General features: G+C 34.3%; 1 protein-coding gene across 1 annotated transcript; it reads right to left on the reverse strand.

Moving 5' to 3' along the window:
• Positions 1-19: 19 nt before the first annotated feature.
• LOC135140336 (lateral signaling target protein 2 homolog) lies at positions 20-17976 on the reverse strand. Its single transcript, XM_064070831.1, has 4 exons — positions 17632-17976; positions 17003-17281; positions 2926-4307; positions 20-1137 (listed from the first exon to the last, which is right to left on the reverse strand). Exons 1-4 carry the CDS (start codon positions 17665-17667, stop codon positions 471-473), a joined length of 2364 nt encoding a protein of 787 aa, XP_063926901.1. The 5' UTR covers positions 17668-17976; the 3' UTR covers positions 20-470.
• Positions 17977-18294: the final 318 nt, after the last annotated feature.

Here is an 18294-nt window from a genome sequence, read left to right on the forward strand (position 1 = left end):
TGTTTTCGTAAAAAATGTATCAGTTGAAAATAATCTTTATTAGAGATATGGATAATCCCCAAACCATTTATAAATAAAATGTACACTTTATCACAAAATATTTCAGTACAATAAATTAAAAATTGAGACTTTATTTTAATTTTTGTACTTACTAAAGACGCTAACCAATAATCTCACATCCTTAAAAATAAAACCACAACTCGATAAGTCATAACTCCAAACTCCTCTCGTAACTTAGATAAAATTTAAGTAAACCGTGTCGTTGAACATTCAGAAATGCGAAATGCGGCGTACCGCCGAACTCCTAAGCCTACAAGTATAAGGCAAAAATTGAAACTTGACTTAAACCGGCATTAGAAGCGACGAAGCTTACCGATTTAACCCCTCGTCTGCTAAAATCTCCTAATCATAAAAATATCAAGTACTCTCTATACAAGCCTCGTTAAATCATAAAATTTAAGTACACGGATTCACATAGTAAAGGGCGTCAGGTTGTAGATGAAACACCTGTTGCACACTCTGACCGGCTTGTGGTGTCCGAATTTTGGCAAAGGAACACTGTTCGACGAGCATCTGGCGCAGAAGACCTTGCCGCAGTTCCTGCAGTGGTGGCGCCGCTTCACCACCGTGAAGTTGACGCCGCAACTCATGCACTTGGGGGCCTCCACGTCCGGGATCCAGATGGGGGGCCTCTCCACGGCGTGGGCCTGGCTTTCGCCGTTCACGTGCAGGTTGGCCAGGTCTTCGCGCAGGGACGCGTACCGGTCGAGGTCCGACGATATGCTGCGGTCTTCCTCTTGGTTGTGCCGGGGGTGGTTGGAGTAATCGTCTTCGGTGTCGTTCTCGGAATCTAGGTGGAAGTAGACGTTGGTGTCGAAGAGGGCTTCTTGGGCTAGGATGTTGGGATCTACCGAGAATTCGTTGTTTTCGATAACGTCGTCTTCGGATGGGCGATATTCTAAGGATGCTTCTAGAGAGGTAGTTTCCACGTTTTTGCTGGTTTCGTTGGAGTCGGATGTGTTCATCAGGAATACGGACTTGAGGATGTTGCGCAGGTCGCTGGCGAAGTTTGTCTGGAGCTGGTCGGCCACTCCGGCGATGCAGACGAACAGGCGGTGGATGAGGTCTTCGCTGGATCTGGAAACGGAAGGTTGAATAAAATGGGGCCAAACGTGAAAGGAAACACCCTAGCAGTTTGGTGTACCTATGTTCATGACCAGGTTATGTTTCCAGTACCTCAATATTTAAAAGCGTATTTACAATAAAATCTTCAAAAATAGATTTCTTCATTCTAAAATACTCCTTTATTTATTCAATTTTACCATTTAACTGTGACGTTTCGTGCAAACAATGAACAAATAACTGTTCCTGTTCGTGTCATTGTTCCTGTGAGTGTAGAAATTTTGTCGACTTGGAATTGTCGTTATTTTGAACATAAAAAAAGAAAATAAGACATCAAGTGAACTAATTTGGTGTTTTGTTATCTTCTCATTTAGAAATGTTTTGAATTTCATGCATTACTTAACCCCCATTCTGTATAATACGTACTAACATAGACAAACTTTTCACATAAAAATGCCATTAACTTAAAAAATGTGGAAGGTCATGAGTGCCATTAATAATAAAGATTAGATTGTAATTTTTACTTAGAAGTAAAAAAATCCCGATAAACTAGCATGTCATAAATTCTGTTGCAATTTCAATGTTTCAACGTCTACTTAACGTTACGTTAGTGTAACGAATTTGTTCTGTTTTTAATTTATTGCCTTAAAAATGCCTTGCAAGGTTTATTCTAAAAAAATACGGTTTTTTTGTATAAAATTTTGCCGCACACCATACGAACTTCATTTGGTGATCTGTACTACTACGACACTGTCATTAAATATTTAAAATATCGTCTTCCAACAATTCATGACACTGTGAATTGCAAATTATCTAAATCATATGAGACGTAATGACCGTAATGAGATGCTACTGACATTAACCCGACATTATTGACGTGACCTTTACTAGTACATTAAGCTATTTCCAAAAGGCGGCAAAACGACGGTACACCCCATTGCAGTAAGTCTAGCGCGCTCAGATCTAAAGGATTACTTTGTTCAATTAGCCAATAAATGTCAACTGAAGTACATGATAAACACTCTAGTCGGTAAAATTTCCCTACCACTTTTGTAGTTTCGCATCTGTTTAATTCTCAAACGTACATATAATAGAATAGCTGATGCATATCTTATCAGTTTCATACATTTTAGGGTAACTAAATCTGTAACTATTATCAGGACAAAATTAATACACAGGCTGTTTCATCTACTTTTTTAAATTAAATAACTTTCACTGATTTGACCGACACGAAAATTGTGACACTACTTCGGGTTTTGGATTGATCATAGAGGGTAAAAAGAAACAAACCGTCATCCAAGGACCAAAACAAAATAGTTTTAAATATATACAAACATGATATTGGCACTCATAATGCAACTCCTACGCAACAACTAAATTTGAAGACACAAATAGCAGATACATAAAGACAACAGAAAGTTTTCAGTTTCAGGCTATTAAAATCAACAGTATATAAAATAGTACACAGGAATAGAACGATGAGTCGGCACAAATCTACCACGAGTGCTTAAAAATGGCTCATTCGTCGATTACTCGACCTCTCTAATCTAAAGAATCAATTTGATGTGTGATAAGATGGTAACACACTAAGATGACGATTTGTAGATTGACAGATCCGTGAAAAATATAGAATGGTTAGGGACAATGCTCCTAAATGATATAAAATGAAGTAGATAGGGTTAACAAGAGAAAAATTCCATGATCAAGACAGAACTACTAAAAATAGTTAAACCCTCTTTTTGTACACTTCTCTGCTAGACGTTTCCCTTTCATCACCACCACCACCACCATCATCATATATACCTATACTTTGCTCGCACTTCATTCCGACTAGCAATCTGCGCCGCCTGCATAGCCAGAGCGATCTCCTCATCGTCCGCACAATTACTATTAAACGACGACGTGTCCGAACTGCCCACGCTCGACGAGTCTTCATCAATCAGCCCTTCCACCTGTTTCGGAATTTTGCTTCTCTTCCTCAGCGGTAGCGTACTTTTCGGCAACAATTTGCTAGTACCGGGCGAGTACTCCCCACTTTTCTTTCCTTTGACGTGATGCCTCGGCGAATTCCTTACCCTAGTACCACACTTGCAACCCACAGACGCCGCATTTCCAGCGCACTGACAATCCAAACTGGGCGACCTATCCAGACTCGTGTTCTCTGTACAAATCCCCGAATCGTTGGGAGACTCCAAGTCCGTCTTCGGTTTATTCTTGGGCGAGTTCTTCGCACTATTGTCTCTTTCTTCAGTCAAAATCGAGGATAAAGTGGCCGCCGCTACAGAAATAACTTCTAGAGAATCGTGATCCGGTGGAGAGTCCACCCTATCGGAACTCTGCGGGGCGTCAGCAATCGAAGCTACGATTATATCATGGGCTATGCTATTAGGGATCAAGTATCCGGAGGTTGAAGGTACATCCACAGTCGCCGAAACGGGCTCATAATGATCGAACGTCTTTTCTTCCACCGTTGCCGTCTCCACACTCTCATTCGACGAATAAACCGCGTCCTCCTTATGACAATCACCGTAAAACTGTTCAATAAAGTCATCCAAGTCACAATGTACGTCCACATCCACCGATTTAACATCACCGATTTGCTCGTTATCGCACAACAACTTCTCCAACATGTACAACTCCCTCTTGTTCAAAGTCCACAACAGCTCCCTTATCTTATGCAACAAAGTCCTAAACGGCCGAAACATGTTGCTCATTTCCTCCATGGGCTTGTCGATGCACAACGGACCGCTCGGGAAGATCAGAAGGCCACTTACTATAGCTAGTCGCGGTATGGTGAACATTAGAGCCGGATCACAGTCGTCTACCATCTCCTGGGTGAGGAGTTTCATCTTGAGGGCGCGCTGCAGCGTCTCGGAGAAAAGCACGCCGATGAGTTCCTGCAGCTCGTACTCCTGCATGGACTTGACGGGCACCATGGCGCTGACGTACGCCAGTTCGAACTCGGCGAAGAGCTTGTCGAAGATCTTGAGGCTTTCGAGAAGCATCTCGGTGACGAGCTCGTTGCTGTCGAGCTTGATGGGGCCGTTGGGGGTGTTGTTGCGGAGGCAGGTGTCGCGGAGGAGGTTGCGAACGGTCTCGAGGCTCTTGGTTACGGCTTTGGCGAGGGGGCGCATGGCGGTGCTTTCGGCTTCTTTGTTCATTATTGACGAGCCGGCGGCGAGGCACTGGAACAGAGTGGAGTTAGTCAAAGTCAAGTGAATTTTTTAATGGGGTAGTCGAAGGAAATGTGGTTTAAAAGGGGTGCGGAATACTCATTTCTCACTGTGAAATATAGCAGTGAGAAATTAATATAATTCCATGCTCGTTAGCAGACTATACTATTTTTCTTTTACTTTATGTTATTGTATGTTATTATTGGTTAAAAGGTGTAATTAGTTTGTCCTGAAATGGAATTATTCTATTGGGCAAATAAATCTTTATTTATTTATATTTAAAAATATTTATACTTCTGCAGTTGTGGTTTATGGGTTCGTGTTCAGTTTTTATCGTTGACATCCAGATTTTTGGAAAAAATCCAAATATAACTCCAAATCTACCAGTTTCTAGTATAATAATCGACACAACAGCATTAATTCTTCCGAACGACTTGTATAAAATCGAATTCGTTGTCATTAATTAGAAAAATGAGGTGAGAACGCTAATAACCTCAATAATCAGAATTAATTGGGGAATAGGTGTGTTCAATTTTATTTAACAAAAAAAAAAATGCGTGATCAGAAACACGCTACATTTTTGGAATCAGAACGTCAAGATCTATAACACTGACTCCGAAAAATCGCGCAATCGAAACATCAAAAATCGAAAAATTGAAAAGTTCTCAAAATTGAAATGTTGAAAAATCGAGAAATCTAAAAATCGAAAAGTCTAAAAATTTTAAATTTCGAAAAACCGAGATATCAGGAAATCGAGTATCAAAAATGGTAAAATCTAAATTTAAAAATCGAAAAAGCAAAACCCAGAAAACGAAAAATCTAAAAACTTCAAAATCGGGAAAATGAAATGAAATGATGAAACATTGGGAAATATAAACATCGAATAATCAAGTAATCGAAAAATCGAAACATCCAGAAATCGAAAAGTTAGAAATTAAAGAAATAGATCAATCGAAAAACGAAAAAAAACAGATCGAGAAAGCGGAACATCAAAAAAGTGACAAATCGAAAAATTGAAAAATCAAAGAACTGAAGCTATAAAAAACGAAAAATTGAAAAATCTAACATTTAAAAAAAGCAAAAATTGAAAAATCGAGAAGTTAAAAAATGAAGAATCGAAATATTGGAAAACCCCAAAAATGAAATATCACAAAATTGGGAAATGGAAGAAAAATTGAAGAATCGACAAATTTAAAACTCCCAAAACCGAAACATTTAAAAATCGTTGGAAATTAAAAAAGTCGATCAATCGAGAAATCGAAACGTCAAAAAAGTGAAAAATCGAAAATTTAAAAATTCGAAAAATTGAAATATCGAAAAACTGAAAAATTTGCACATTAAAATATCGAAAAGTCGGTAAATCGAAACTATAAAAAAACGAAAAATTGAAAAATCTAGATTTTAAAAACCGAAAACCTGAAAAATTGAAACATAACATTAAAAAATTGAGAACCCGAGAGTTGGAAAAGTAAAAATATCGATTAATCGAAAAATTGAGAAATCCCAATACTGAAATGTCAAGAATTGAGTAATCGAGAAATTGAAAAATCGAAATATCGAAAAATTGAAGAATAAAAAACTGGAAAAATCCCAAGATTGAAAAATCGAGAGTTAAAAAATCGAGAAATCGAAAAGACAAAAAATCGAAATTCGAAAAAATGAAGAATCGAAATATTGAAAAATCCCAAAACTGAAATATTTAAAAATCGAGAAATCGAAGCCGAAAAATGGAAAATTTAAAAATTTGAAAAACCAAAATGCCGAAAATTGAAGAACTGAAAAGCTGAAAAATCGAAACATTACAAAATTGAGAACCCGGGTATTAGAAAAGTCAAAATATCGATTATTCGAGAAATTGGGAAATCGAAAAAGCCAAAATTAGAAATTAAAGAAGGAGATCAATAGAAAAATTGAAAAATCGAAAATTCAAAAATTTGAAAAATTGAAAAACCGAAAAATCTAAAACCTAGAAGTAGAAAAATCGAAAGATCGAGAATTGGAACATCAAAAAGAGTGAAAAATTGAAAATTTTACAAATCGGAAAATTGAAAAATCGAGGAACTGAAACTACAAAAAACGAAAAATTGAAAAATCGAACATTTAAAAATTCAAAAATTGAAAAATCGGAAAGTTGAAAAAATGAAGAATCGAAATATTGCAAAGCCCCAAAAATGAAATATATCGCAAAATTGAAGTCGAAAAATTGAAGAACTGAAAAATTGAAAAATCGAAACATTAAAAAGTTGAGAACCCGAAAACTGGAAAAGTCAAAATATCGATTATTCGAGAAATTGAGAAATCGAAAATTTGGAACGTCCAAAATTGAAAAATTAAAGACTTGAAAAATTGTAAAACTAAAACACCGAAAAATCGACAAATTGAAAAATTCCAACACTGAAATGTAGAAAATTGTGACCGAAAAATTGAAGAATAAAAAAATTCCAAGATTGAAATATCGAAAAAATGAGAAAAAAGCCAAAATCGAAAAGTTGGAAACTAAAAAAGTCGATCAACCGAGAAATCGAAACGCCAAAATGTGAAAAATCGAAAATTTAAAAATTCGAAAAATTGAAAAATAGAAATATTGACGAACTGAAAAATTTGCACATTAAAATATCGAAAAATCAGTAAATCAAAGCTATAAAAAAAACGAAATATTGAAAAACTGAAATATTGAAACATTAAAAAAATGAGAACCCGAGAAATGGAAAAGAAAAAATATCGATTAATCGAAAAATTGTGAAATCCAAATACTGAAATGTCAAGAATTGAGTAATCGGGAAATTGAAAAATCGGAATATCGAAAGATTGAAGAATACAAAACTGGAAAATCCCAAAATTGAGAAATCGAAAGTTGAAAAATCAAGAAATCGAACAGATAAAAAATCAAAATCCGAAAAAATGAATCGAAATAGTGAAAAATCCCAAAAATTAAATATCAAAAAATTGAAAAATGGAAAAAACATTGAACAATCAAAAAATTGGACAATCCCAAAACTGAAATATCTAAAAATCGAGAAATCGAGGGCGAAAAATGGAAAATTTAAAAATTTGAAAAGCCAAAAGCCCGAAAACTTGAAGAATTGAAAAACTGAAAAATCGAAACATTGAAAAAGTTGAGAACCGGAGAATTAGAAAAGCCAAAATTTCTTTTAATCGAGAACTGAGTAATCGAAATATCGAAAAATTGAAGAATAAAAAAACTGGAAAATCCCAAAATTGAAAAATCGAAAGTTGAAAAATTTGCACATTAAAATATCGAAAAATCGGAAAATCAAAACTATAAAAAACGAAAAATTGAAAAATTTATTTTAAAAATCCAAAAATTGAGAAATTAAAAAATCCCAACACTGAAATGTCGAGAACTGAGTAATCGAGAATTTTAAAAATTGAAAAATCGAAATATCGAAAAATTGAAGAACAAAAAAAGAGAAATCGAAAGTTGAAAAATCGAGAAATCGAAGAGACGAAAAATCGAAATTCGAAAAATTGAGAAATCAAAAAATGAAGAATCGAAATATTGAAAATTCCCAAAAATGAAATATCGAAAGATGGAAGAAGTATTGAAGAATCGAAAAACTGAAAAATCCCAAAACCGAAATATCTAAAAATCAAGAAATCGAAGTCGAAAAATGGAAAATTAAAAAATTTTAAAAGCCAAAAGCCCGAAAACTTGAAGAATTGAAAAACTGAAAAATCGAAACATTGAATAAGTTGAGAACCGGAGAATTGGAAAAGTCAAAATATCGATTAATTCAGAAATTGAGAAATCGAAAAATTTAAACATTGAAATGTCGAAAATTGAATAATAAAAAACTGGAAAATCCCAAAATTGAAATATCGAAAAAATGAATCGAAAAATCGAAAAATTAGAAAATCCCATAACCGAAACATCAAAAAATCGAGAAATTAAGGTCGAAAATCGAGAATTTTAAAAACTGAAAAATCGAAACATTAAAAATTTGGGAACCTGAGAATTGGAAAAGTCAAAATATCGATTAATCGAGAAATTGAAGAATTAAAAAATGAAAATATTGATTAATCGAGAAAATGAGAAATTGAAAAATCCGCAACACTCAAATGTCGAAAATTGAGTAATCAAAGAACTGAAAATCGAGAAAATGAAAAATTGAAAAATCGAAATATCAAAAAATTGAAGAATAAAACTGTAAAATCCCAAAATTGAAATATCGAAAACCAGACAAATTAAAAGTTGTAAATCGAGAAGTTGAAGAGCCAAAAAATCGAAATTTCGAAAAAATTAAGAACACGATTTTTTCAAAAATGAAATTTTCGATCCCCCATTTTCCACGATTTTCGAAATTTAACTAGATACAATTTCTTGTAGATGTCGATAACTCTAACCATTTTTCCAGAATCGCCCATTGAAATATTACAATTTTTAAAAATTTCAAAAAATTAAAATTTTCACTCCGAATGTTTCGAAAATATTGCTCCGTGACCTCAAACATGCTATATTTTTGCAATCAGCACGTCAAGATCTATAACCCCGAATTTTTTGAGAATTTTTACCCTATTTTTTCAGAAATAAAATTTTCCACTATGTCTATGTTTGATACGTTCTATATTAATATCAGTTTATCATAGAAAAAAGGAAAAATTGTTGCTCCTCTAGCGAGTCCCCGTAAGTAATATGTTCATTATGAATCAGTTTTCATTAAATAATCAAGTTCAATAACCAAATTATAACTTTTGTAATTTTGGAGACCGATGGGATTATAAAATCTCGCAAAAGCCGGTTAATTTACGTGACATGTTTGACTTGGCAAACTTAGGGTTGTGTAATTGTGCCTTTAGAAAATTCTGAAATCACTTTACAAATATAAGGATCGCGGTTAAAACATCTTGATAAATATAACCATTTGGAAACCAATATAATATCTCTTCCAAGAAATTTTACTGAATAATTAGTCATACGTGTAACTTATAATAGATGCAAAGCTAGTTATTAATTTTATCGCAAAACCTATTACTTTTATCGATTTGTTTAGTGACGCACGGTTATTTAGTTGTAGATACAAGATAACAGTGTTCAAGTCGAGGCAACTTTTTAATTTTACAAAACTTTCCCTGCTCACTTTTACGAGTGGTTTAAAAATGCATAAAAGAATCCACAAAATGTACAAACTTCCTCTGCTCCACTTACGACACGTAAAACTTTTCTTTATTGCAAATCTTCCACCTGGCTTTTTTTATATATGAAAATAACGGCCGAACTCCTACGTCCAAATGGCTTTTTCCTAATCTCGAAATCTAGTTCGAAACCAGTTCGCCATCCAACTTATCGATTTATTTACATAAAAATTAGCGAGAGTTCAAACTCCTCGCACTTTTCGCAGACACTCGGTTGCCAATTTCCTCTACTAAAATTAACCGCCACCGTGTTTATTAGAATTATCAACAATGGCCACATCGTGCTTACTGATAACACTGAATAACAAAGCAAAATTTAAAAATAAAATGCGCTTTCATAGTCAGGTGATATTTTCGTTTTTTTTGTTAAAAATCGCGACTACGAAACCTGTCTGTCACCACACGTATTATTTAAACTTTAATAAACGCAAACACAACCAGCGAAATTAATTTATCACGTTAGCATATTATTATTTTGGCGACTACATACAATAAAATTATAGCAGTTGCGTCGCACTAAATTAGGCAAAACTATTTTCGTTCTGACAGTAAAATTTCCAAAAAGAAAAGCCAAAATTTCCCGGCCGCAATTTCCACGTATCTTAGGCTTACCCGACCAAGACCCGCGGAAAGATAACAACGTAAATTAAAAAAAAGATAAAAATAACACAATGGGGGCGATAGGAAGGACACCACGGTCGGCTGCCGTGGCGTCATTATCGGGTTTCTCTGGGGTTTTTCCTCCTTTTCGTATTCATCATTTAAACAAACGAATAGCTCGCCTACAAATATTCGCCCGATTGGGGCTTCTAATTGCGGCGATTTAGTAATTTGAGACAAAAAGGAAGCGAGGAATCATTTACGAGTCGAAACTAGACTCGGACAACCTGTTTGGTGCGAGCGAGCGCGAAACTTTCGACTTGTGAAAATTCGTTGATAAGGTTTTGAACTCCTACAAGTTCAGTGACACCACATGATTAGTGGTTTGGAGGTGTCGGAGACGTTGCAAATCACGTCAACAATTTTAATACGGACGTTAATTGGAATTTGGCAAACAATGGACGTTGGGGCATTTGAGATAAACATGAGGATTTTAACTGAGCTTTGTGAATGCAACCTACATTAAATTTCGGTTCGCGGGCGGCCCCAAAACAATTGGATATTGCAATGGTGTCGCTCAAGGTTGCGTCAAACGACCTACCATGACATCAAATTTCAGATTAACATGCAATCAGATAACTGATAAGATTTTGCATACAAAAAGCATAAAGTTGGAGCGCGTGCCACTTTCAGGATGACGCCTCCAAATTTTCTTTGTTTCGTTATATTTTTATATTAATGGTTTCACAAGTTCAGTTGTCACTTTTAATTATTTTTTTAGTTAGTTGTTTGCTACTGGTTTGCTTCTCTTGGACAATCTGGACTACAAATTTAATCAGAACTCTTTGTTAATAAAAGATGTCTACAATTATAACCTGAAATTTTAAAAATACATCGCACTCTCAGTAACTTTTTTGTTGAAAGGTACTTTCACCCATGCTTTCACGTATCTTTTACTTTTTAAATTTTACCCATGGCCTACAATAATCATAATCCAGCAAGTCATCAAGTTCCATATTTAGCTTTACGTCAAGAAATTTTCTTTTATTCAATTTAACCTTTACGATGATACAAAATTTTATGAAACAAATAAAAAATGTCTTAATTTTGGTCAAACAGTGTAATGTAGGGAAATCCATCAAAAAACATCGTACTGTTGTATTCAGCAAACGAATTTGAGTCGGTTTTTCCATCCTTACTGATGATTACTCACTAGGGAAATTTCATACTGCAAATTATTTGTTCAGTATACGTAGGTACAACTACCGTTTTTAGCTAATTAACAATCGAAAAATTGGAGCTTAGCCTCGTTTTTCTACGATTAAAAGATCGACTGCAATTTTATGATGCTCAGTATGAAATCATATTAAATTTTATATTAAATAAAAAAAAAAAGGCATAGGAATTTCCTTCAAATGTAAACAGAATTTACAACCTCTTGAGGTTAGTTACATATGTTGCTCATACAATTACCTGTTATGTAAATATTTTCGAAGAAAAATGACCTCATGCAAAAAAATTAATACACAGTTGTTCTGTAATCATTTAACTTATTTTATTTATAAAAAAAAAAATCATCAGAATTGCGATAGGGCGGGTTGGCGGGGCTATACATAGCCATGTTTTAAGTTTGATGTTGTGAAAAGAAGTCTACATATATTAAAACAAAAAGGCAAAATGTAAGCCCCCCCACCCTCCCTATCGTGTTGTTCAAAAAATACAATGTATATGTATTATTATTATTATTATATATTTTGGCTTTTTTCTTAATATACGTAGTATTCTTTGTACAACACAATACTCAAAAACATGTTTTTAATTTCTTGTGAAGAAATAAGCATTTTGCAGTTAAGCTCCGCCCTCTTGGTTCACGGCGAATAAAACAAATCATCACAATTGAGATAGGGCGGGTGGGCGGGCTAACATTTCCCTTTTTTTCTTAATAAGTAGCCATTTTTTCCCAACAAGAAACTTAAAACATGTTTATAATGGTAAATTTGTATAGTGAAATATCAATTTTGCAATTACGCTCTGTCCCCGGTCTGACAATGATTGAAAAATTCATCACCACTGAGAACGAAACGGTTTTCTTTTATAATTAATACATTTAGTTTTCTTTGTATAACACGATTACTTAAGAACGTATTTCGCATGGTAATTTCTAGTAAAAAAAAAATAAGGATTTTACTATTTTAGTATTCTAAGCTCCGCCCCTAGGTCTGCTAACGAATGAAAACTTCGTGACTATTTAGATCAGGCCAGGTATGGCTGGGGCTGAATCTTTGGTTTTAATTTTTTTTAACAATACATAATATTCTTTGAATAACACTATACTTGAAAACATGTCTTAACATGGAATTACCATGTAGAAAAATAATAACGACTTTGAAATTAAATTCCGCTCCGTTGGCTCTCGATGATTAAAAAATCATCACAATTGAGACAGGGCGGGTGGGTGGGGCTCATATATATATTTTTTTCGTAATATACATAGCCATCTTTTCACAACAAGAAACCTAAAACATGGTTAAAATGGTACATTTTTGCAAGGAAATATGGATTTTGCAATTATGAGGCGGAGCTTAATTGCTAAATCGATATTTCCTTATACAAATTTTCCATTTTAAACATTTTTTAGGTTTCAGGTTGTGAAAAAAAGTTTACACGACATGTTAAAACAAAAAGACAAAATGTAAGCCCGCCCACCCGTCCTATCTCAATTGTGATGATTTTTTTTATTTGCCGTGAACCAAGGGGGCAGACTTTAACTACAAAATACTTATTTCTTCACAAGAAATTAAAAACATGTTTTTGAGTATCGTGTTATCCAAAGAACATTAATGTATATTAAGAAAAAAGGCGAAATATAAACCCCGCCCACCCACCGCGTCTTTATTGTGATATTTTTTTCTTCTTAGAAACTTGAAACACGTTTAAAATGGCAAATTTTTATAAGAACATACGGATTTTGCTCCTCGGTCTGACAACTACTTTGACTTGTTTTTTCTTAATATACATAGTATTCGTTGAATAACACGATACTCAAAAACATGTTTTTATTTCTTGTAGAGAACTAAGAATTTTGCACTTAAATTCCGCTCCTTTAGCTCTTGACGATAAAAAAGATCATCACAATTGAGATAAGGCGGGCGGGTGGGGCATATATTTTGTCTTTTTTCTTAATATGCGTAGTCGTCTTTTCGGAACAAGAAATTTAAAACATGTTTCAAATTGTAAATTTTTCTAGGAAAGTATCGATTTTGCAAGTAGGCTCCGCCTCTCGGTCTGACAACGAATGAAAAATTCATCACGATTGATATCGAGACGGATAGATGGGGCTTCTAGTTTGTTTTTGTTTTTTAATTAATACATTTAGTTTTCTTTGTTAAGAACATATTTCACATGGTAATTTCTCGCAAAAAAATAAAGATTTTACAATCAAGCTCCGGACCTCGGCTTACGACGAATAAAAAAAATTCATAAGAATTGAGACAGGGTGGGCGGGTGGGGCTTACACTTTGCCTTTTTTTTTTCTTATTATACATAGCCATCTTTTCACAACAAAAAACTTAGAACATGGTTAAAATAGTACATTTTTTCATGTTGTGAAAAAAGTCTACACATATTAAAACAAAAAGACAAAATGTGGGCCCGCCCACCCGCCCTGTCCCAATTATGATTATTTTTTTATGCACCGTGAACCAAGAGGGCGGAGCTTAACTGCAAAATACTTATTTCTTTACAAGAAATTAAAAACATGTTTTTGAGAAGAATACTAAAAAAAAATTGAGAGTACGAAACGATAGGTCCCAGTTTTCGTCGTTTTGTCTGTGTCGATTTTTATTAGATTATTAGACATAATCTCCAAAACTATCAGGCCCATTGTTGTCAAAATGTATCTGTATTTAAAGAACATCGTGTGTAGATGGTAAATCGCTTACCAAAATTTGGCCCCCGACCAACGAGATAACGTCATTTCCAAAAGTTATATTGATAAGAAGTGTTATTTAAATTTTATAAAATAAGATACTCCTTAGATTTTTGAAAAAAAAAAATTAAGTTTAACTTTGATACTGCAAAAAATCGTTACAATTTTGTCGAATAAAAGTTTTGAAATTTATTAGTGTTTACATAGTAAAAAAACGAGTGTGTTTAATTAATTAATTGAACCAAATTTCATTTTCTTTTGCAGTCACTGATGCTTGTAATCTGAAAATGCTAATAGTCCAACTCTTTTGAAGTAAAACAATAAACAGTCAAAGTTAAGACTGAGAAATTGAGAACACATTTTTTCCGTTGGTTGTCTGCTTTAAACATATTTCATATTGTCTGCACGTTGGAATTCGCTTTATAGTTATCACGAAACAAAAGTGGTAAAATCAAATTTTATAATTGTTCAAAGAAGTGAAATTTGTGAGAGTATACTTCAAAGACGAGGAAAGTTCTCTACTTAATAAGATAGAAGATACGACTGTTTTTGGCAAATGACATTTCTTCCAAAAAAATAGAGGGCGGGTGGGCGGGGTTAGCATTTTATATGAAAAAAGTTGATCTCCGATTTTCCTTTCCGTATGTCTGTCTGTCGTCTGTCTGTGTCGATTTAACTACTAATAATTTTACTGAAACATTTGTTTGACTTGTTTCGACCTCTTTAGGTCATTTTCAGAGACTTCTAAACGAAAGCACATGCAAATTAAAATGGATATTAAAATTTGTTTATTCACTACATTAAATTTTAATAAGCCGTTAGTTCGTTCGGTATTTCACGTTAAACTTTAATTTAAATTTCCATCTGTAATAATAATGTAATAATCTAATAATGTAATAATAAATACCCTTCTAAGTTTTTAAAAATGACTCAAGAAAGCCGAAACAGGTAAATTATTTTTTATTTCGTTATTGTAATATTTTCTACGTTTGATGACCCCTAGAGCATGAAAAACTGTCTGTCTTCCGTCTGCGGTCTGTCATCTGTCTCGATTAGACAGATAAACTACCAGACCGATTCTCATCAAACTTTACGGGTTTTTACGAACGTCGTGTAGACGATACAACGCTGACCAATTTTTGTGTAATTCTCCCCACCACCAATTTGATGACGTTATGTCAATATTTTGCTAAATAAATACTATTTAAATTTTAGAAAATAACATGCCTCTGCACTGAAATCAGTAAGTCGTAACCTAGTGATTAAGGTTTGAAATTGAGCAGCTTGAGCTCTGCCTGCGTGGGTTCAAATCCCACACCCGTCGACATTGTTTTTCTAAAATATTGATTTTGTTTCATTGTTTGGGTTCGGGTACGACGGAAGTAAGTTAATAACTTTACACTAAACAGACTAATTTAGATAGAAATTACTTCGACACAAAATTTTCAAGAAAATTGGAATACCATGGCAATGTCGCATCGGAATTTCCAAAAAAAAAACATAGTTGTAAAATCTTAGAAGACTTAAGCGAATCAATAAAAATATATAGAATGTTTCATAAAAAAAATTGGCCGAAGGTTATTTCGACAAAACTTCCCTCGTCCCTGATGTACAATAAAACAAATCCTGTTTTTTCGAAAAATTATAAAATAGACAAACATATATTTTGATTAAAAATGTACCATGCTTACGATAAGTTTGAAACATTTGCAAGATTTCAAAGCTAGAGGTTGTGTAGTTCCTGATTTAATCAATAAATAAATTGACACTTTCATTAAATTTTTTGAGTCATCCTGTATAAGTAATTCTAGAAACCATGAGTACGTTGATAAACCACAAGTATACAGTCATAATGTTTTGCATATTTCATAGATTTATTCGGCAAAATTTTCAGATGACAGAATATAGTTCTTAAAATACCGCATAGTTTTGGTCTTGACTTTATGTTGTATCTCTAATAATTAATGGGATATCGAGCACCGCGCCCTTAGTAACTCACCCTGTATATATTACACTATTAAAATCCAGCAAGATTTTAATGCAATCGATTTTGTACATAGTCTATTTATAAAATTTTTCTAAAATTCCCGGTATATTTATTTTGGGATGACATCATCAAATTTTTGGTAGGGATGATTAGACCGATTTTAGTTTTATCACCTATACGAATTCTTAACATAATAAAGTAAATGTATTCATAAACCAAACAAAATCATTTCGGGGCTATTTTTGAATAAGTACGTCCCATAAAACACGTCACCAACTTTATGAAGGAGGTGAATACAAATTTCATAATAAAAATAGTTCTCAATAAAGCTCTTAATCCCTGCGTTGGTGTTAATGTTTAATAAAATGAACCCACTTTGATTGGCGTTTTACAGTCTTAATAACGATTTTCTAACACAGTAATCTAAATCTCTAGGGTACATTGATCATTGTTTTCACCGGGGTTTGATTACGTTGGCTTAGTTGAAATTGTTACAGCAGATAGAAATCCATCAAATTGGTAATTACGCGACGCTTTCGTAAAAAATAAGTGGAAAATTGCTTAAATGACAAAAGGTCAAAAAAATTAGTTGTGAAGAAGTAACCAAAGACACGTGGAACGTCGTACTACATGTACCACATTTAAATAATTGCAGAATAAATTATGCAATTAAGAGCAAAACTCATAATTCATTGTATGAGTCACCCGGCGAGAAAATAACACTCCCATCGATTTTCCAAAGTGACGATTACTATTATTACTATCACTATTACTATGGAAGACAATGTGGATTAATTGTTCAGTTTTCGTTTACTAACAATGTCTATTAAGACGGTGACCTCACTCATAAACTTAAACATACTTCACACTAATGTAAGCAAACCTATGACGTTATTCCAGTAAATATCTCACTTTAAATTCAATCGTTTTACTAAAACTGGAAACGATTTCTTCATGGTACGAAAATGCTAATAAAAGTTACGAAAGAATCCTTGTGGCGACATTTATCTTAAACTAGAAAATCGTCGCGTTTAGTACCTCTGCTCCAAACCACAATTGTCCGGCGAGGTTTTCCTGCAGAACGTCTTCAGGAAATTTGACTCTAAAGTCCCTGTTGGCTCTTTCGTCCCCGATCAGCACGTCCATGATGGCGTTGGTGATGGTGAGGACCTTGTCTTGGGACTGCCTCAGCTGGTTGACCAGCGTGGTGCACCTTCCAGGGTCCTTGCGGCCGTCGAAGCTGTCCAGCTCGCTGGCGATGATGTTCAAGGCTTCGTCGGCGAAGAAGAATTGTGCCAACAAAGATTTGTCATCTCTCTGCAACGGTGTTTACTGAATAAATAAGGCGACGTCACCGAACGAGGAAACTTTTGATTTTTATTGTTGATTCGCGGTGACGTCAGCAGGTAGAAAGCGAAACAATGTGGAATAATTATAATGGTGCTTAGGCAGCGAAATTAATTTCTATTTTGTTCGTATTATTAAAAAAGAAAAGTAGTCCACTGGGAAATTAGGTTATGGCATTAATTCCATTACGTCGTGGTGTAGCTGATGGGACTCGCCACAAGTTCTGGACGTGCTTTTAACTATTGTTTAAATATTCGCGGTTATCAATTTTGCATATCTAAAATGCAGTCTTCACGCGATGTCGAAAATGGGGCGCTTACCTTGGGTCTGTAAAACCACTTCCTGAAGGACTCCATTTCGTGTTACAACTCTACAACTACCGACATTTTATTTACAAGATTTACACTAGAACTGAGTCAAGTTTTGCGAAAATTAGAGCACGATTTCAAGAGAAACCATGTTGATCATCACTATTTGCACCATATAACTGGTTTTTCGAACACGGTCTGTTGAAGGCTGCTTTTGGTGTCATGGCGATTAATTGCAGATTAATATTATCGAATTTATTGCTGAAGCGTTCAGAAAGATGAAGGACTCGTGCTTTGGTCACTAATTAAAAGAGTTTTTGACACAACTAAACGTCTGGATGGGTGATTCACGACATACTGATTTTGACAGGTGCGCAGTACAGTGCTGCCATCTGATTCAGGTCGGGTTACTAGCTTGAAGTTGGTAGCATTCTGTAAATGTCAAACGGATGGAAATTTAACGTTGGAGAAGATACCACACGAGGACGCAAAGTACGCAATTGCAAACCGAATTACAATTCTCTAGTGAATGAAAATACACCAATTTAGGCAAGAACTTTCAATTTTGCGTTATTTAAAACGCTGGTTTCCCACCCTGATTTTTAAAAGGCGGTTGATGTTTGGTAAACATGATTTTTAATAGGCGAACTGTGTGAGTATATTTTTTTTATTATT

This window comes from Zophobas morio, unplaced genomic scaffold, assembly GCF_036711695.1.
Source record: "Zophobas morio isolate AGI-343-1 ecotype UQ-CSIRO unplaced genomic scaffold, CSIRO_AGI_Zmor_V1 ptg000004l, whole genome shotgun sequence".
Taxonomy (NCBI): Eukaryota; Metazoa; Arthropoda; class Insecta; order Coleoptera; family Tenebrionidae; genus Zophobas; species Zophobas morio.

Bases quoted from the DNA above. Each gene is read 5' to 3' on its own strand.
- LOC135140336 (XM_064070831.1), bottom strand. From the start codon at position 17,667: ATGGAGTCCTTCAGGAAGTGGTTTTACAGACCCAAG. The intron at 17,282-17,631 runs GTAAGCGCCCCA...ACACCGTTGCAG, and splicing joins AGTGGTTTTACAGACCCAAG to AGAGATGACAAATCTTTGTT. The intron at 1,138-2,925 runs GTATATATGATG...TTCCGTTTCCAG, and splicing joins GAAGTGCGAGCAAAGTATAG to ATCCAGCGAAGACCTCATCC.